The 21,277-nt window shown below is 38.0% G+C and overlaps 1 protein-coding gene across 1 annotated transcript; it reads right to left on the reverse strand.

Moving 5' to 3' along the window:
* Positions 1–8,561: 8,561 nt before the first annotated feature.
* Positions 8,562–21,025, reverse strand: LOC118424436 (dnaJ homolog subfamily C member 1-like). The gene is made up of 10 exons (XM_035833001.1): positions 20,839–21,025; positions 18,796–18,909; positions 18,290–18,336; positions 17,001–17,172; positions 15,765–16,050; positions 13,817–13,980; positions 13,036–13,222; positions 11,891–12,211; positions 11,405–11,541; positions 8,562–10,198 (listed from the first exon to the last, which is right to left on the reverse strand). Exons 1-10 carry the CDS (start codon positions 20,992–20,994, stop codon positions 10,112–10,114), a joined length of 1,671 nt encoding a protein of 556 aa, XP_035688894.1. The 5' UTR covers positions 20,995–21,025; the 3' UTR covers positions 8,562–10,111.
* Between the last annotated feature and the right edge of the window lie 252 nt (positions 21,026–21,277).

Here is a 21,277-nt window from a genome sequence, read left to right on the forward strand (position 1 = left end):
CGAAATCGTCTTCCGGGAGGGACGTAAAACGGGGGTCCCGTGCTCGAGGAGGTGCCTCGACCACGTTAAACAGCCTCATTACTCATACTGGGTACCTACTGGCTGGCAAAATACACCAGATGATTATTATTATTATTATTGATCATATAACCTCCTTGAGTAGTTCAGTCCCAACTGATATAACCTCCTTGGTCTCAAGATGTTCTCGCTGAGAAACCCTGTAGAAAAGGAGTCCAGAAAAACCTAGAGCTGAAATGACAGTAGCAATTGTTCCCCTGTCAAAGTCTGATGAATTAGACATAACACACTCCCTTTTCCTGAATACCCTGTTTTGCATACTGCTATTCATGCTTTAGCTCACAATACCCACAGTAGATCCAGCCAGTGATGTTTTAATCTTGGATTATCCAAGAACTAAATCTTCTATATAGTGCTAATCTGTTTTAACATCAGCATGGTTTTCTTGTGTTTAACTAAGAATTTACTCGCTCCTATCTTGGAAAAATGAAAGAATTTAGAGAGTCAAACTCAAAGAAATGTGGTACTATGTAAATGTTTTGTGAGCACTAGTACAGCTGTGTGTGTGTAGACAATTTTCAGTTGATTTTGGTCAAGTAGAGAGAAAATCTTTCAGTCAAATATTGAACCAGACCACATACAACATGTTAAAATTGTGCATTGTCACAACTAGGTTCTTTTCTGGCTTGAAAGACAAACATTTTTGCTGCCACACTGATTTAAAAAAATGACAGTAGAATTTAGCAGTAACGTTTGCCACTGATTGTTTATCGTTTCCAGTCGGTCTAAATCCACTGTTGTTATCCCAGACCATCCAAAACATTGCATTGCCTATAGGCAACGTACAGTGCTATTTGTCTGTAGTATGGATTTAGTGGAAAACCTATACCCGTTCTGGATTGTTGAATTTGTGGAATCAAACGCAAAGCAATATACGTTTTGAAGAAGTTTCGTTTGTTTGACTGTATGATTTCGTACTCAGTCAAAGCAATAGTTCTGTATATGTATGCGCCATGTTTGGAAGAACTATCAGAGATTCTAGCGGAAAATTAGTAATTTTTTCTTACAAAAATATGTGCATTTCTATGGTCAAAAATCCGAAGTGATTTTTACATGACCTAGTTTTTTCACTCCCTTGAGAACACCCGGCCATATCTATTATTTCCGCCAACCCGTCGAAAACAGCGCGCTGTGAATCGCTTCTGACACTTACTCAGTAAAATAGATTATTTTGATAAATCGCTGGTGACCACTGTATGTATTGTCCGTAAGCTTTAAATGGACGTTATAAGAGTGTTTTTGGAACATATAGAACGAATCTATGATTTTATTATAAGCCAGAATAACACACTTTAAATATGGGTAGGCTGTAGCTGTGTTGAAACCATGATACCGTGGAGTCGCATTCACATAATTTCAGACCTCAGATTTAAAGATAATATCTTCTCTGCATCGGTACAATGTGCATGAAAAAAGAGAACGTAATAAAGTGTATTGTACAGTTTTCAGTAAACCGAAGCTATGCTATACCAAATAAGCCTCGAGAAGCCTAAAACGGGCACAACATTCGGAGTGAGTGATATACGTATCACGATGTTTGCACCCCAAGAACACAGCTGAACGATTTTCGCCGCACAACCTATGGCTGATTATACCTCCTAAAATTGCGTTTTAATGCCCTTACTAACGCAAATAATGTCGAGAAATGGAATCATGGTACACTAGAAGTATACTCACAAGTGGACATGTATTTCCTACGATCAAAAATGACTTTATTTCTTCCGAATTTCGCGAGCTAGTGTGTGTATGTCGTTTTTCCGCTGCATATTTTTTTCGCCATCGCCGGCTGCGGTCTTGAAGCCAAGCTAAGATCGTTTTTGTTTGACAGCAAGTTTTTCTGATGTTTTTGGAATTTGAGAAATACACGAGCAATTTAAATACTGTACAAACGCCAACTAATCTAATGATAAAATGATTTTGCCCTTTATTTAAGTTATAGACCTATAATTTGAATGAGGGAAAATCCTAAGATAGATAGATAGATCTATATGCTGTTTGAAAATAGCGTTATAACTTATAACAATATGAAAACTCTCATACGTGGTCCGTTTATACCACAAAGCGTATTTCATAAGCGATATTGTCCGAAAAAATACAATTCCGGTAAATAGTATTGTACTTTTACAAGTATGAGTAGTTACATACACAGAAATACCCAAAAGACACTTCACGAAAACAATACATGAAATTTCTGTACCGTCATAAAGTTGTTAACATCAGAACTAAAATGTCAAAAACCTCCTTGGTAAGAATGACAACTCCTTTGGTTAAAAAATGTAGGGTGAGGGTTGAATCTACAGAAAGTAAATAGGAACGTAAATAAAAAACATTGAAAACAGCCACAACATCAAGTCACACACATTTTGTCATTTCTATTATTGTGTACAAATATTTGGTAGCCATACATTCAATTTGTGCTTATCGTGGTTTTGTCATGGTTTGTATGAAAGAACTTAACAAAAACAGGTTTTTAGTTGGATTATGTTTGGGGTTGTGTTTTTTTTTTTCTGTGCGGGGTCATCTGAGGTCGATTCTGTGTGCGGCGCACAGCTGTGGTGAGGACCCATGGGATATGTTTACTCACGGGAAATGTTTTCTCCGGAAGAAACAACAACAACAACAACGGATGATTTTTGACCATAGATCTACAAGTTGTGGAAATAAGGCCTTGGTAACAAGGTCGGTTTACAAAAGCGATGTCTCATAAATTTTAGAGGGTGTAGAAATGATAGGAAAAAATAAAGAGTTGTCATTTGCAATTACGATATTTACACCCCCAATATAGGGCCCCTTTAATATTTAGTAATGGTTTATGCACCGAATGACAGATTTTTGAATTTTAGTAAATTTTATGATTAGTTTGGAGAATTCTAATTCCCCCAATATAGCGCCCCTTTAATATTTAGTAATGGTTTATGCACCAAATGACAGATTTTTGAATTTTGTTAAATTTTATGAGTCTCACCTAGGAGGTTGAAAAAAAACCTCATTGGTCTCACTGTCACAGTTTTCTTTGTCAAGTTTGTGCACTTTGTACCCTTTTTATGAAGACATGAGTTGCGACTGCATTCAAGTCATTACTAAAAAATCAAAGATTTAAGTAGTGTATCTTAAATACTCCAAGACCTAATTACAGAGATTGTATTTAACTATTTGGCCCTCATCGATCAAGATTTAAAAATCTCATATGTTTTATTTGGCCCAAAAGTGCAATTTCGAACAATTCCTACTGTGCTTTCTTTCCCAAGACCTCAACGCAACGCAATAGAAATTTCCCTTTTTTGATATATACTAAATATAAAAAGAAATCCCAATCCTGGAGAATCTATTGTATTGGAAATGCATTATATAAAGGAATCCTTGGCGTGAAAATTCTGATTGTGTTCTTCCCAAAGGGTTAACTCTAGTGTTTACATCTAAATAAAATTCTTTCTGTGGGTCGTTTTAGCATATATAGACTACATTTGTAAGCAAGAACTGTATTTCAAGTATTTTCAAGTATAATTTTACTTGTATTATTTTGTATACTATCATTAACGTTTCATTTTCCTTTTTGTTTTATCCAGACGATTCACGCTGTTTAAAGGTTCCATCTCTTGCGATGCGTTGTGCCAAATATGTACAAGTTTGAGTGGAAACTACTTCAAAATATGGCAGCTGAAAAAACTGTTACCATACCCTAAAACTTCCCATATTCAATGGTTATACTATTACAGGAAAATCTCCATGGACAAACTATTAGCCAGATGTACCAGAAAAAGAAAGAAAACAGACAGTCGGAAATCTAACAAAAAAATGAGGGAAACCATCCTTGGGGAAACACAACTCCAAGATAGAAACGTTTAGTACTTTACCGCGAATGGAAAACTATGCTATGATTCTAGGACGGTCGCTGTCCTATAAGTTGATATGAAATTGAAATTGATATAGAAATACACCTATACATACAGGCTACAGACCACCCTTCTGATAAAAAAAAAGAAAAGAAAAAAGAAGCGACGTATTTACGTCAAGTGTCGGACCGTACGTTAACGCTCCCCCATCTAAATACATGCACCGTGTCTTTCTGGGGTTTTCTGTGTTGTGTATGTTGTCCAGTTCTGATGAATTATTCAATTGACCCAGATAGAATTCAACCCCAACCGAGCCTTTTATCCGACTCACACCCCAAAATACCACCGAGTATTCTAGCAATACGTGACAGTACTGTTGTATGGGACAAAAACAAACATATTTAGGCTACTTTAGATTTTCAGTATTTAGTAACTATATGTTCATATTTATTCATAGTCTTCCAATTTGAATCCTCTAAGTGTAATCAATGTATTAGCAACTTGAATCAATATGTGAAACAGATAGACAATCATTAACTTACTAAATAAACTGCTGCAAACATTTCTAGAGTAGAGACTGAGGGGAAGAAAGAAGGAAGCCCAAAACATCAGTTTCAAACATTGGATACAGCAAAACATGCTTTAAGTTGATAAGAAGAACTATGTTTTACACACACATACATACAAACTAAAAAAAACAACAGCAAAACAAAGTGCAATATGGAATTGTTTGGCAAATCCAATACTGTCTGAACATTTTGTGCGAGATTTTAGAATAATAGGAAGGTCAAGAACGTCAAAACTTGCCCAGTTTCTGCATGCGTAGTACTGCATGCCCAGGGCAAAGTTTTATAACAAAGGAATGAAGAAATGGAAGACAATTGAGTCCTACTCGATAATGAAACATCGAAGTTGAATTCTGCAGTCAACTCCCAATTATGACTCAACTGTAAAGAAAAAATCGCATCCCAAAAGTCAATGTTTCGAGATAAAATGGTAGAATACGGTTTTGATTCAAAACCCGGATTTCCATCGTTTAATATTTTTGCTTGTGCAATGAGTGCCTGTAGTCATTTAACTTTTTTTACCCAAAAAGTAAACTGGGATGCACGAACGTGAACATAAGAAACATTTTACATAGTACTTTGCAACTGAACTAAAATGTCAAAGTGTTTGCAACTCAAGAAGTTAGCAGGTCACGATGTTCGGCAGCCAGGCAGGACCAAGGCTGTGAGCAAGGAGATTATCAGCCTAAAAGCTCGGAGCCACACAGCCTGAGTTTTCATCGGTACGGTCGTACATCGGTTCTTCCTTCTTCTCTCAGTGTATGTGAAGTTGAAATGTTGACCAATGAAAATGAAAAACAGTGGAAAAAAACCTCTTGTCTCTCTTGTGTAGTTTTCCTTGTTTTTGACCTCAGTCTTATGCCCCAATTGAAAACGGGAAAAGTGTAGCCGCAGTGCGACTGTTGTTTTTTTGCTCTCGGGAATGGTAGAAATCTGTCAGGCCCCTTTTCCTGTAGATTCATGAATGTCACATTGTAACGAAGTAACTCATGATTTCAAACTAGAGAATGTAAACGAAACGTTGTTTAAAACAAGGAAGCTTGTTTAAAAGAAGTGTTTCTCCCCAAATGTCACAAGCCTAAAGTAAACTCTCTGTTTTTTTCCCACGGTTGTTTCCCGTGAAGTCTTCACACCAAGTCTAACTATCGTGACGGTTTCTCTCGGCGGGATTTCACGCCTTTTCCTTCAAACCCCGACATTATCGTCTACTTGCTGAATCGGGAGTTTACAGCTTGACAATTAGGTGAAAAGTGTGCAAACTGGACATAGCGAGGGGGCGGTTTGTGTGCCCGTCCTCAAAACCTGCCCTGCGTTGGAAACATATGTCCTAAGATTGAGATATTTCTTACTTTTCGTGCACGTTTCTTGTGAGTTTTTTCTGTCAGATGACTTAGTCTTTTCTTGAAGACGGAACACCGTATAATGTAGTCTTACAGAAGTGATTGACAGCAGACATGAACGACAATAGAAGCACGTTTCTTGTGAGTTTTCTGTCAGATGTCTTTTCTTCCACAGGCCGTGGCTTGAAGACGGAACACCGTATAATGTAGTGTTACAGAAGTGATTGACAGCGGACAGGAACGACAATAGAAACTCCCTGAAGAAAAATCTTCGGCCGTATCCGTAACATTTCTTTCTGTCACGTTGCTATCCGTACCGTCTGACACGGATTTCCTTTCCCATGGTTAAGCTAAGTTTTCGTTTTCGTTTTCTGTACTTTTCTATGTGCAACATCTACGATATAAACTAGGGCAACAGACAACAGTACTATTTTTTTTGGCCAGGAGTCCCTCTTCTTTATTTTACTCAATTCAAATTAAGAATTTTCGATACCAGAATAGACTATTGTATCTTCTTTGCATAGTCCATCTATTTGCAAGTCACTGACGAGACACGAACTTTTGAGATATTTTTTTCCACTCTCTCAGAGAAAATGAACATTTCTATGAATGATGTCACACTCTCTAGTAAAAGCGAAATGTAATAAAAATGTTTTAAATACTTCCTTTAATTTTTTTTATGTCAATAGCTAAGAGGGTGTTGCTATGATACAACACAGAATATTAACGTACCGTTTCATCTTACGGCAGAAATTATGAAAATACAAGCTAGAAATATCAATCCTTTTTTTAATTCTTTTATTCACATTTATTTAACGAGGATTTGACAAAAAGCAAAGTTGCTTATCTGGGTCTTCTCCTCTTACACATGACAAAAATAAGGACACACATACAAAATAACGAACACTAAATAACATAGTCAAAAGATAATACGACGTGAAAATAAACAAGGAATCAAGTAACAGAGTGAACGTACAGCTGGTTTACAAACTTAGGAATAATAAAATAAGGCTATATAATCAACTAAAACTAAAAATCCTTTTATCATTCCAAAATACTGTATATTAAAATTATGTATAGTTCGTTGGACGAAATGATGTATCAAGGGTGCTTAGTTTAAATCAGGCGCAAAAATGATTTAGGATGACTGATAGTAGAACCATGGAACTTTTGGAACGATCCCCTCTCCGTTGACCTTGACCTCAGCCTCACACCTTGACCGGAGCCTTGTTATGTCACGCTTTGTGACGTCATTGTTTTTCTCCATACCGGTTGCTTGAAACAAAACACAGACAAACCTCTTGCTTCTTAAAATGATCTTATCACCAAAATCATTTCCTCGGTTTGTAAATCAGAATCAGAGACTCTAACTGAAGGTGTGTAAAGACAAGCTGTTCGGATTTAACCATGACAGCAAGCAGTGAACCAGGAAATCCGGGAGGCTCAAGCCATGGTGGCATGTGTAGCAGCGCTCCGTAACGGACAATAACAGTACTGCATGTAAAAAAAAAACGCCTGCAACTGTAAATGAACTGTAGCTCTGAAGTTGCCACTTGCAGATTACCTAAAATATATATCAGTTACTATAATCAGTACGAAAAAAAATTATGAATATGTACCATGTCCTAATATGATTTTCACAAGTCTGAATATGTACATGTACTTTAATTTTCACAAGTCCTGATTTTGAATATTAAAAAAGAAGCTCCCTCCAACAATGTCTTTATTGTAGTTGTAGTTATACAAGGCAATTGCCACTTTCTGCACTTCATCAATATGGGAATAAAAGACTATGATAGACAAGTATCATATCTTGTCCCTTCAGTTCTTGTTACAATGTTTATGGTCCCTATTTAGTCACCTTGTGTATTTTGTACTTTTTGGCAGCCTCACATTAGATTTAGAGTCTATACATATGAACCACAAAATTTATTTGCTGTGGCCTAACTACAATCGTAGGGATAATTTGACGAAGAAGCTACATCCATTTACTGTATTTAGTTCTACTGGAAGTTGGAAAAACCCCTCAGAGTCAAAGTGATACATGCCGAATTTTGTACACAATTAGAAACTGCGTAAAATTAGACTGTAACCTGTGTAGGGTTGATCCACTCAAATTGGGATGGATCTTTTCAATAAGTGTGGTGAGGTCTTTTACGTGCTCAAGGTTTGACTCTTTCAGTTCCCTACCCATCTGAGAGCATGTCCCCAACCAAAGATATAAGTACTAATTTGGGGTCTACTTAAATACTGGAAATACACATGAAGGAGGGTGAAATCATTGTCACAGGTACTTAGTATTTTCTGACGATTTCTTCCTTCCAGGGTCATATACAGATTATTCTGCGCCAAAATATAGCAATCTGCAATGTTTATTCTTAGAAAGATACTGAATTTCGGTAGATTTCACCCTCCTTCATGTGTTTTACTGTGTATTCCGGTATTTAGGCAGACCACTAATTTTCACCTGATTTGAGTGACGACATATGAGGTGTTATTCAATGTAAGAAAGACTGAATGCAGCTACAGGACTCATCAAAGACTGCAGATACAGAACACAGTGAATAATGATGATATAGGTGTTAAGTTTTCAAATACAAGATGTTAGGGCCTGCCAGGGATTCAAGCCCATAACCTTTGGATTCTGACTCATCAACCCTAACTACAAGACCATCTTGTCACCATTTAACTTGGAGTGTTATTAAACTTGAAGTGTAATTAAACTTTAAATCAACAAAGCAATGTAAGAATAACATCCTTTATTCACTAATATCTTTGAGGCAACTTCTGTAGTGTATATCACTGAAACATTTCCCTTGACTTCTATGTTCAGCTTTTGGCTCACAAGAATCCGATACCCAGTCCTGTAACAGTCAAAGATTAAAGAAAGTTTGTATAGAAAAGTTCTGCAGTTTTCTTTTTGCATATTTCTGTCCCTATGGTCTTTTCTGCACACTCTCAAATGTACAGGTGTTTCAGATATTCCAAGATGGCGGACATGCTTTGAATTGAAATTTTAAGTGTTGTTCTACTCCAAACCACACTTCCAAAAAGTGATGTTTTTAGAAAGCGTCACATTGTCAACAACCTTCCACAAAATTAGACAACAGTTAAATTTCAAAATTGCCAGAGAATGAACCCCATTTTTTGCCCAGAAAATGTACCGCTACCTTGGACTGGGCTTGCAATTATGATATTTCATGTTACACAAAAATGACCACAATATGACATAAACAATGAAAGTTTGGAAAAAAAATGTATAAATAAAAGGTTCTTAAAAACATTGGCAACATTGTTAAACATGTATCAGTACAGCAACAATAAACTGTCATCAAAAACTGCATAATGGTAAACTCCTGTTGGTAACAATAAATACTACTGCAATACATGTGTATTCTCAGCTTCTAAAACTTATCAGAAATTGCCAAGATTTCAATTATAATTCGTCATTGCTACTGTCTGGTATAGATCTACCTGCAAAAATATCACGTATCTTTGTACATGAAAAGGCTTTCTTTCTATTCAAATACAGTTCAATCTGTACAACTGGATAAAAAACGGAGATTTACTTCCGGAAGTTTTAACTGACATCCATCACTCTTCTTCAGCGTCACAAGATATTCTTTCTTAACAACTGTTTACTACAGGTATCTGTTGGAAGTACAATATGTGCTACAACATCTCTGGTTTGGCTTTTTACACATTTTCAGAAAAAAAAACTTCCCAAGGTACGTGTAGTCTAATTTTTGAAACAGTACACAACTCAAGAGCATTTCTTTACCATTTAGACTTTTAGTTACGCCAAGTTGTGTAAAGAAAGGACACCAAAAAACATTTCCTTGGAAGCATATGAAAGTTATCTACATTTGGATGTAATCTATATAATCAAATCAACATGGCCTTATAAATGTACATGATCTAACATTGTACAATCTTGCTTGTAGACATGACTATAACAACTATACATGTACAGGAGCAATGCATTTTCCTCTGGCACATTTTTAGACACAACTGCAGCATAGATATTTCTTAGAGACATTAATATTACTGTTATGATAAGTACCACATTGTGAATAACCTACAAACTATCTACAGTTTTACATACAAAAAAACAATGTTATTCAATCCACCTAACTTTTATTAAAAGAAAAAAATATTGTCCTTACGAACCAAATTTGATGCACCTAACATTATGGTTTCTTCACTAACACTAATACTATTTTCCTTCTTTGTGAGAAACAGTTTACTATGAGAACAGTAACGATTATTATATGCAACTCCTTCTATCCAGGGGTTAGCTGTCTGCTGTGTCTTTCTCTGCTGTCTGTTTCTTCTTCCTCACTCTCTCCACCAACTCCTTGTATCTCAGCATACAGTCTTCCTGCAGGAATGGGAGAGATGTTTTGGGACAGTTAGATCAAGTCACAAATAAACGTACAGAATGCTAAGATTGCTAAGAAGAGAACAAGAAAACAACAGCTCATGGAAAGTTAATAACTACAAGACTTTTAGTATGTAGTACAAGGACAATAGAACAGTATCAGAATATTCTATAGTATTTCTTAGTACAATAGGACAGTTCAGATGATGAGTACCCAGGGCTCGAAATTCATTTTTGGGATTAGGCGCACTGGTGCACCCAGCTTAAAAAATTGGGTGCACCAAAAAATTTTGGGGTGCACCACTTAAATTTAAGTAGAATGTCAAGAAAACCTAATAACAAAACTTAGTTACAAGCTATCAAATTCTTATACAAGTAACATGACAGACATTTTTATTATCTTTCTAACACTTAGATTTCAAGAATATCATGTATACAAGCATACTTGATATCTTTCCATACATAAACCTATGAAAATATTTGGGTGCACCTGGATGCACATGCACCCAGTATTTCGAGCCCTAGTACCATAACATAAATGCAGTAGTACAGTACAGTCACAGTACAATGCCAGAACAGAATCTAGACAGTACCAGTAAGAGAACAGTGTAAGTACCATAACACTACAGTATCAGTACAGTAACAGTACACTAGTAGAAAAGTACATTAAATGCCGGGACAGAATCTTTACAGTACTAGTAAGAGAACAGGGCTTTTGCCCCGAGTGTGAATACCTGGCTAAATAAAATAAAATAGAATAAATGAGTATCAGTACCATAACAGTACATTATGAGTACAGTAAGAGTACAGTAGTGGAAAGGTAGAGTGAAGTAGCAGTACAATGCCAGAAAAGAATCAGTACAGCATCAGATGATTATGCATTGTTTTTGCTTTTCTAAAGAACATTTAAGGACTTGGAACAACGTTCCTTAAAATGGCTGGAAATCAACATGATTTCCTGGCGGTAGGAATCAAAACTGGAATTACATATACATGTACATGTATGATTAAATTTGGTAAGATTCAATATTCAATACCATCAGAAGGGTGTATATTTTGTACAAAAGTCTATGTTCTTTAAAAGAATACTCATGATGTTTTTTTTGTCAGGAACTGTTGTATTTTTGTCTCTTTGGTGACATAAGCACTTTAATATTGCTACATTTTGTTCTTTTCTATAATCATTAAAAAGTATCCACAACGAACCTTTCCCTTGCCAGGCACCATCTCAGCAATTTTCTCCCATCTCTCTGCTGTCCCCTTGGGGTGCTGTGCTATTGCTGTCTCCAGCTGTTTCTGCTGTTTCTGTGACCATGCTCCGCTGTCCATGTGTGCGCTGGCATCTGTGGTGGGGTGTTCAATATGTGCTTTATGTTTTCTAAATATTTATGCATCTTCAATGTAACAGTATCACTGTACAATGTAAAGTGCGTACATGTAGCGATTAGACAAGGGGGTAGGCAGGGAGAACACAGAATAAAAAATGTTAGCGTTGGTTCCAAGTTCATGGTGAAGCGGTCGCAGCAAAAACTACAAACATAAACCACCTCACCGTAGAGCAATTTTGGTTCAACTAAGGTAAGGAAAACCTGGATTTTCAGTTAATTAGGAATGTCAGAATTCTAGATTTTGTCCAGTCTGTTGCTTGCTTCCAGTGCAAGGGCTATCCTAGTTTTAAAGTCTGACACTTACCTAGTATAGACTTGGCATCACTGACACTTTTGTTTTCCGCTGCGACTCTTTCTTCCCTGCCGTTCTGTACTTTCACTTTTGGCGCGCCGGGAATCAGAGCAGTTCTATCCACGTTTTTATCGCTCTTGGATTTCTTCTTGCCGTCCGTTTTCGCGACGTCGCTGTCAATCTTCTTGGACTTGCGACCCCGACCCTGACTCAAGCCGTCGCCCGATAGAAATGCGTTGATGTCGTCTGTTTCGTCCGTGTCTCTTGTTGAGATAATATCATCAGAAATGCCCTTCCCCTTCTGGTTTATTTTTGTCGCGTTTGGAACAGAACCTGGAAAAAAGGAACATTGTACAATTTGCTGTAAATGCATTTGAGTTTGCAGGGATTTAATTTCACGGTATTGAGAAAATGGAATTTGTTTGCAATGGTTTTGTGTTCACAGTAGCAGTATAGTCCCATACTGTAGAGTAATGAAAACTCACTGACAGGCACTAGTCAGAAACCACCTACTACAGGTAGACAGAACTTTTGGCAGCGCTGGCAACTGTCACTGATCAAACCAAATCTACCCTCTTGATAGGTAAAAAAAAAGCACTAAAAACTTCCCATGTAATGCTGAAATGGGGTAGGCGGGCAGGAGACATACCTAAAAGCTTGGCAGTGTTTTTGAGTTTGTGGTGAAGTGGTCACCATGAAAACTGCAAACAGAAAGCCACCACAAAAGTTTCTGAATTTACAGTTAACAGTCTTTTTAAGAAAATGTGTTCTTTTAGTACATGTAAGTGGTGGGACAACTCTACTTCTTATGAAGATGACAATTCTGTAATTTTTGCTCAGATTTTGTCATGTAGATATTGTTGTGCTGTTTCTATGCAGTATGTTGTAGAATGCCAAAGTCAATTCTAATCTCAAAGAAGAAGATGTGAAAGAACAAATAAAAAAATCTACTGTTGACATACTATACTTTGGGTTCAGTCATTTGTTCCACCTTCCTGCTCACATCAGTTTTGGGATTCACAGAGGATGTCATTTGCACCAACAAATGAACAAGGCCTAACAAACATCTTTTGCAATGGTCTATTATCAATGGAAATGTATAAAAGTAAAAACTTATCCATTCTACTTTATAATATATGAGTAGTAAAGCCACTTACCAGGAGCTGGCTTCCCTTGTACCACTGTGAACTTATTGGACTTGACCTTGGCGGCCTGGGTGGTGACCTCCGACACAGGCCTGCCGACCTCTGCGGCGATCTTCTCCCAGCGACCGGCGGTTCCCCCGGGAAACTTCGCCATGCTCTTCGCCAACTGCGACAGCTCATCCTCCGTCCATTCTACATTCTGTACAGGACATAAGTGTTGGTGTCATTAGCACATCTTGTAGCACTTGTAAGCTCCACCATCAAGGTGTTGCCAAAAATGGCATGTCTGAGTTTCTGCAGTGCAGTTTTGATTTGCTTTGCTAGAGGGCGTTCATTCCTAAGGTTGTCTTGACATCTGATTGCCTTTTTACCTTCACCAACAAGGTTATGTTTCCTGTATTGTGTGTGTGTTTGTGTCTCTGTGTGTACATGTGTCACCTGCATAACTCAAGAAGCTGTGAATAGATTCTAATGATATTTGATAGGTGGGTAGAAGTCCAGAAAACAAAGCTCAAGTTTGATAATTGACCTCTAACTCTACCTTTTTCTTGATAACAGGCTCATCGTCGAGGTACGAGTCGAGATCGGCCTCGATAGAGTCGGAGTTTCTGTAGTGCAGTTATTACAAGTTTTGCTAGGGTGCGCTCTTGCTAGTGAGTATTCTCACCTTTTTCTTGACAACAGGCTCATGATCAAGATACGAGTCAAGATCAGCCTTGATAGATTCTGAGTTTCTGTAGTGCAGTTATTACAAGCTTTGCTAGGGGGCTCTCGTGCTAGTGAGTACTCTCACCTTTTTCTTGACAACAGGCTCATCATCGAGGTAAGAGTCCAGATCTGCCTCGATAGAGTCGATGCTGATGGTGGGCGCGCTGTCCCAGAGGATCTCCGTATTCCCCCCGGACATGTCGTACTGAGGGATTTCCGGTTTGGGCCGCCGGCGCACTTTGGGCTCCTCTGTCAACACAGGAGATTTCATGTTGTTCAATGAGAATGATGGTATACAAAATTACAAAAAATCTATTTCTTGTTTATGTGCGTGTGTCTGTCCCTATGACTGTGTGTCTGTGTGTGTGTATGTATGTGTCTGTCCGATGTATGTGTGTGTGTGCATGTGTGTGTGTGTTTTGTCTGCATGTGTGTGTGCGTGTGAGTGTGTACTCTCACCTCTCAAATAGAAGTACCCCCTGGAATAGAAGTACCCCCCGGACAAATCTTCAAAATCTAATAAAAGTACCCCCTGGAATAAAAGTACCCCCCGGAAAAATACCAAATTGACATGTAAACTGTGCCCATGCTACTTCAGTCCAAGAGAAGATGATAAGCAGGTAGGCTCTTTTTATTTATTTATGCCTCAGTACCATATCAGTTATTTTTTATTTTTTTTATTACCATATCAGTTAATTGTATAAATAATGAACAGAATAAATCCTATGTTATTGCACATATTTTCTTTATCTGAGTGTCACACCATCAACAAAGATTAAAATAAAAGTAAAAAAATGAATGAAAATAAAAAGTGAAGAAATAAAAAAAGAAGTTTATTTTATAATCATTGTTACAAAATAACATTTTGAAGAAACATTCCAACTTAGAATACCTTATTCACCACTTGTGCTATTTTCAATGTTGCAGAAACCAAGGTCATAGACACTGCCCCCTATCGAGAAATACCGGTACTGCAGAAAATATATGATTCTCTCGCGCATTACCGCGAGATTCGGCGTGAGTTGATGAATCCAACATGGCGGATCTTTTCGAGCCGATTGAACGCTATGCTTTGTTTTGGAATGATTTTTTCGTTGCTGGAACATTAAAACAAGTTGACTACGGGTGAAAAATAGTGGAAAAGTATTGGTAACTTTTTAATTTGTTTGGTTGGTGGTTAGTTTCTGTGTTTTGATAGAGAATTTACGGAAGTAAGCGACTGTGTGTGTAGCATGTGACCTCGATGTTTTCGTCTTTGTTCAGCGCAACATTTCAAGATTTTTGGAAGGTTAAAGATGGTCTAAAACGAAAAGGATATATTTTTTACGAGTCCAGTGCCGAATCACTTGTGTTCCGGTATTTTTGGACCTGAACCGAAACGTTTTTGCAAGTCCAGAACTGGTCCTGCGTACCGGTACGCATCCCTAGTTATGTTTGGGTCATAGCGCTAGCGGCAGGGAAAATTATCCGCGATGCCTCGTCCGAAAAATAGTGAATATTATTATATAAAGCAAAAATACAGCGGAAATATGGGCAGAAAATACCAAACTTTCAATATTTTTGGGGTCCCTGGTTAGTAAAGAAAGCCCCAATTTGAAAAAAAAAATAAACGTACCGTCTAAAATAAGGACGTACCGGGTGGATTTTGAGGCGGAAAAAAATAAACGTACCGGTACGTTTATTTGAGAGGTGAGAGTATGTGTGTGTGTGATTGTGTGTGTATGATTGTGTGTGTATGTAGCTGTGTGTGTGTGTGTGTGTGGTTGTGTGAGAGTGTGTGTCATAAATATACATTGGTGCATCTTTTAATGATTTTTTAAATACAGTATACTACATGTATAAGCATTTAGCTTACATATCAAAGATATCATAATACTTTTTTTCAAAGCTCTAAAAGTTAAACAAAAGCAAGGATAAGCAAAAAAAAACAAACATTGATGGATAAGAGCATTCAAAGATTAGTGATTAAATCCATGAAGATGGAGGTATTGTTGCCATACTGTTTTTTTCCTATTTCTAAAATGTCCACCTACTTGGCTTCTTTCGTTCTTCCTCTTCTTCCTTCAGTATTCTCTCCTCCTCTTCTCTTCTCTTTTGTTCCTCTAATCGCGCCTCCTGTATGGACCTGTACGTCTCTGGGATAGCAAAAATGAGCCAGTATGCCCCCCTCCCCAGCGCCAGGGGTAGGAGGTCTCGGAACTCGGGCTTCTTCAGCTTGTTCTGTATCTCCTCAGGCATGGACTCAAGGAGGGAGTCTTCTGTCTCAGCCTCCTTCTTTCCTTTCTTGTTCTTCTTCCTCCGTTTGGGGGCAATCTCCATCTGAAAGAACAAGACAAATATGATATACAATACTGTAAATGCAGAAATCTTTGCAGCGGATTTATGTTCTCGGTTTTTGTGGTGACCACTTCACCACGAATTCAAAACCACCGCGAACATTTTTCCATTATAGAATGAAACTGCAGTCAATGGCGCTACTGCAAGCTTAAAACCACGAACACTCCATTTTCCTACTACCGCGAAAGTAAATTCCTGCGAACTAAATGCATATACAGTATATTTCTGTAACTTGCGGTAGACAATTCTGAAGCCTGCAGGGAACACTAGCACCTAAGGAAGGAAATTGTATAGAAGTCCTTGATTTATGCAAAACTACTCGGGGAAAAGAGAAGAAAACATCATAGATTGGTGGACAAGGGTGCATTTCTTTTCTTTTCAGTACCAACATATTTGTCTGAGACTTGCCCCAAACCAGGGGTGCATATTTTGCTTGGTGCACGTACTTTAATCAAGAAAATTTGGCATATATATATAATACATTCACTTTGATCTTGGATATAGTCAAAATCAGATTACTGTAAATGCATTTAAGTTCGCGGGGATTTAATTTCGCGGCAGCGGGAAAAGAACTTTTCGCGGTGGTTTTAAGTTCGCGGTAGCACCATGCACTGTAGTCTCTTACTGCCATGGAAAAATGTTCGCGGTGGTTTTAAATTCGCCGTGAAGCGGCCACCGCAAAAACCGCGAACTTTAAACCACCGCGAACATTTTTGCATTTACAGTACTTTGTGACAAAAACCTTATGTTTGAGTAATTTAATAACGAAGTTCAAGGAACAAATGAATGAATGAATGAAGACCTTAATTGCATGTTTTTGTCCAAAAGTTTCTTTGTTAACTTGAAATGACAGATTTAACAACACATGCTCCCAAACAATGAGTGGAACAGAAAAAAAGCTGGCGAAAACCCTGCTTGACCATTTGACTGACCAGTTCAAATCTCCTCTCGAAGTAGATGGACCAGGCAACCAGGTAGTGACCGATGGTGAGAATGACCAACAGGAAGACGGACATCTCTACCAGCGACAGCTTCCGCACGCGCCGGTAGTAATACACCGGCGTGCGCCAGTCGGGCAAACCGGTAACCAGAATCTCATCGTATCTATAGAAGAAACACAAAGTTTGTTAATGTCCAGAAAAAAAGCCTAGGCCTAGGAAAACAAGAAATCTTTTTAAAAAAGCTGTGCCTTGCCACGTATTTTATGTTATTTTGGTAAGTTAGACTAGATTCTACGCTTAAAAATCCCGAGTTCCACATGTCGCCCCCCTCCCCCCTCATTATCATAATTTATGATAGATGAATTATTGGCACATTAAACAGGTTTTGTAAAACTTTTTGACCCACAATGAATATGCATTATATTTTATTACAAACTAAGTTCCTTCTGATGCAATTTGTGATATATCTTTATATAAACATGGTGAGTTAAAGCGTAGATTTATTACGCTGGACCACATACAGTAACATGCGTCTAGTAGAGCGTTTTAATACTCGCCTGGAATGTACCATTGTCTAACTAAGCCATGAAACTCGGCAAGGAAAGAAGGGCCTTTGGAAGGGGCTTTGGAAGGGCTGGGTTAACAGGTCAGTCCATGGAACCATGGAAGAAAGCTGGCGTAAAGCCTTGCCGGCGGCAAGGCAAAAAATGTTGTCTTTCCTGTTTCGGTCTTGAAAAAATTAGGGTCGGTAGGTGGGAATTATTATAGTTTTTTTTTTACTTGTAATTTTTTTTTAGGGTGGCCAAAACTCTAGTTTTTGTAATAGGGACATATTACAATACAGTTAAACAAAGTAAACTGAAATGCATGAAGACACTGCATATCTATCCTTCATTAGATAGGACAAGTAGTGTTTTTACTACTTCAATAAGAAGTAGACTGAATAAAAATTCTAACTGGAGGCTATGTGACTCCAATGCCCACCCCCCCAAAAAGTCTAGGGTCGACAGGTTTTTCTAGGGTAGGTAGGGAAACAGGAAACACGACAATTCTTTTCCTAGGCCCTAGATTTAAATCCAAAAGATTTCACTTTTGGGTTCCGGGCCAAATACTGTAAACATTATGCCAACTTGTTGACACAATTACATGTAATTTGGTAAGATGGCATCGTACAGGTACAAAACCGTTTTTTTCTGCATGGACTGAGCTATAAAATGTATAAACTATAATGTCTTTGCTATAACTAAGGTTTCATATAAAGGGGAGTTTGAAATACTCACTTTTTTCTCATGTCCTCATCTCGGAGAACCTCGGAAACTGCAACAAGCTGGAAAACACATTGTACAAGAGATTTCTCCACCAGCTTCACCTTTTCACAACTTTCAGAATTAAACCATATGAGACTAGGGGTGGGTACCAGTGTACCAGTACAAAACCGTTTTTTCTTATTGGACCGGTCCATAAAAACCGGAATTGAAAAAATTTGGTGGATCGGATGTTGGACCTATTGGAAAATGAACAGATTATATGATCAGATATTCACATGTTTCACGGCTTACCGGTCGAGGAAAATAACAGAGCAAAGTAGCGTAGAGTCTATAGTCATTTCTACCTAGTTTTACAGTCAATCGTACAGAGGCAGTTAGCCTTGTAGGATTTTAAAACACAAGTGGGACTCGAATAATCCACAAAACAGATTTCTTTGTAGCGAAAAGGACCATTGTTTTAAGAGTGTTACGCCGAAGGGCGGTTAGAAATAGATACAGATAAATAATCAGCTCCTAACCTTTCTGAACCGCTCCTCTGCGTCCTCGGCTGACCCCTCACCCTTGACCTTGTCAGGGTGCATCTGTAGCGCCAGCTTACGATACGACCTGCGGATGTCCGACATGGACGCGGACTGTGGGAAAAGTGAGAACAGAGAAAGTTGGAACGATGGTTACTATTGGTCGTTTCCCTGTGGTAAAAGCAATAAGCAAGTTAAAATTCTATGTACCCGCAAATGATCCATATCAATTTTGTCTGTTGGACTGAATGGACTGCAAAGCAATAAGGGTCTGAAGACTGCCATCTCTGATTACCATGTTTTGGCAAGAAATTTTTAAGTCCCCAAGCAAAAGAAAGCAGGAAGAGTATTCAGAATTTTCCATGACACTTTTTAAAAACTGAACAAAATGTTTACATTTACATGAATACTAAATTCACCACGTGTGTATTATTGCCACCAGTAGGTACCCAATCTGAGCAACGTCCTTGATCTGAGTAATGAGGCTGTTCTACGTGCTCGAGGCACCTTCTCGTCTCAAGTCTCAAACATGGGGCCTCATATTTTATGTTCCTTCTGAAAGACGAATGCAATCCCTTATAACGTGTCCGAGCCGAGCCAACCCAGGGATCGAACTCAGGCCCACAGATCCAGATGGCCAAGCAGAACGGTTGCTTAAACCGCTCGACCACAGAGACACATTAACAATGCTTGAAATACTGGGTGCATGTGCACCCAGGTTCACCCAAAATTAAAGATGTGCACCCAATTTTTTTCTGTGGGTGCACCCAAATATTTTCTTAGGTTTACGTATGGAAAGATATCAACGTATACTAGTAGTATACACCATATTCTTGACATTATCTAAGTGTTAGAAAGATAATAAAAATGTCTCTCATGGTACTTGTTTAAGAATTGAATAGCTTGTAATTAAGTTTTGTATTTGTGTTTTTTCTGACATTTTTGGTGCACCCAATGTTTCAAATTCAAGCTGGTGCACCAGTGCACATAATCCCCAAAATGAATTTCAAGCCCCATATCAACTATCACCAGGCCACAGCAAGTGAATTTCATAGATGACATTAGCAGTCGCATTCATTTTTGCCTGACTTCACAGAAAAAAACAAGTCTCCTGCCTTCAGCAGGGTTGGACAAGTCCACTAGCCCTATTGTCAAGGGCAAGTGAAAGTGCATGACCTACCCCATTTGCCCGGGCAAGTAAGATTTTTCCATTGACTGAGGGAAATTTTGATATACTTGTTACTTTTTACAGTCATGACATCAAGCAATGGTCAACATAAAAAAAAAGACAATGATAAGAATTCCATTGCTGGAAGTAAAAATGCATATAAAAGTGACATTGGAATTTTGGGCAAGTGAAAAATTGGTTCAGGCAAGTAAATTTTTATGTGTGTTTGCCTGATAGGTCAAGTGAATTTCAGAAAACTTGTCCAACCCTGCTTTAAACTGGCTCAACATGACAAGGTAAAACCGAAAATGGGAAAATGTTGTGTGGTAGCCCGAGTGTAGTTGTAGAAATGACACTAGCCTTGTACAAGTTGTAGGCTGATTGTGTTTACAAGTGTGCAGCACAAGTGTCACTTTCTGTAGGTCCAGGAATAAAAGACTTGTTGGCTATGATAGCAAATGTCAAATCAATTCCTGCTACAATTTTTCTGCTCCACATCTTAAAAATCAGGCATCTTGTTTTTGACGCCCTCTCAAACTGAATTCTTCATCTGTAGAATATGTCATCCATAAAACTTACTTGCTATGGCCCAGTTTAATCTTCAAGACATGTGACGTGGCGTTGATACTAAGAAATGTGTGAAAAACTATCTGGGCTTCTATCAAATCAGTTGTTGCTACACAGCGAGGCCAAACAAATTCAAAACTTCATTTTCTGATTGTAAACATAAACGTGCAACAAAAGAAATACTGTAACTGAAAATAAATTGTCTGCGTTCTTCAACTATTCACCCAAGCAACACACCGGTAAGAAAATTAGAATTTCCTTACAACATATGTTCGATACTTCGTCAAAAACTGGGTCTCTACACTGACCTGGTCTAGTCCTAGGACTTCATAGAAGTTTTGGTTGACTTCCTCCACTAAGTCGAAGAGTTCCAGTTCCTTGGTGTCCCAAGAAAAGGCCGAAGGAAGGAGGAAAATCGTAAGAAGAAGTGAGAAACCCAAACTCTGGCTACAGTCGGCAGCCATGTTGGATTCTCTGTGATTTCTCTTTCGGGACGCACCAATAAGGTAACGGGGGTAAAATTATATGAATATTTTAAAATAACAACACTAGTAGATTAAATAAAGTATTTTATGATAGACACATGCTAATATAGTATTTTATGATATGAATCTTCACAATATAACAAAATTGTTGTTTAAATTGCAATTTGGGTAAACCTTTTCTATACATTTATCCCTATGATACTTATTGGTTTGTCCCTAACATTTTAAATGACACTGGACCAACACTGGACCGAATTTGGAA

Source organism: Branchiostoma floridae, chromosome 10 (genome assembly GCF_000003815.2).
Source record: "Branchiostoma floridae strain S238N-H82 chromosome 10, Bfl_VNyyK, whole genome shotgun sequence".
Lineage (NCBI taxonomy): Eukaryota > Metazoa > Chordata > Leptocardii > Amphioxiformes > Branchiostomatidae > Branchiostoma > Branchiostoma floridae.

What these genes read in the sequence shown, in the direction of transcription:
- LOC118424436 (XM_035833001.1), bottom strand. Translation starts at nt 20,994, where the DNA reads ATGGCTGCCGACTGTAGCCAGAGTTTGGGTTTCTCACTTCTTCTTACG. An exon ending in CAGAGGAGCGGTTCAGAAAG is followed by an intron (nt 18,337 to 18,795) that starts GTTAGGAGCTGA and finishes TGTGTTTTCCAG; the next exon opens with CTTGTTGCAGTTTCCGAGGT. An exon ending in TCGAGAGGAGATTTGAACTG is followed by an intron (nt 16,051 to 17,000) that starts GTCAGTCAAATG and finishes TTGTTCTTTCAG; the next exon opens with ATGGAGATTGCCCCCAAACG.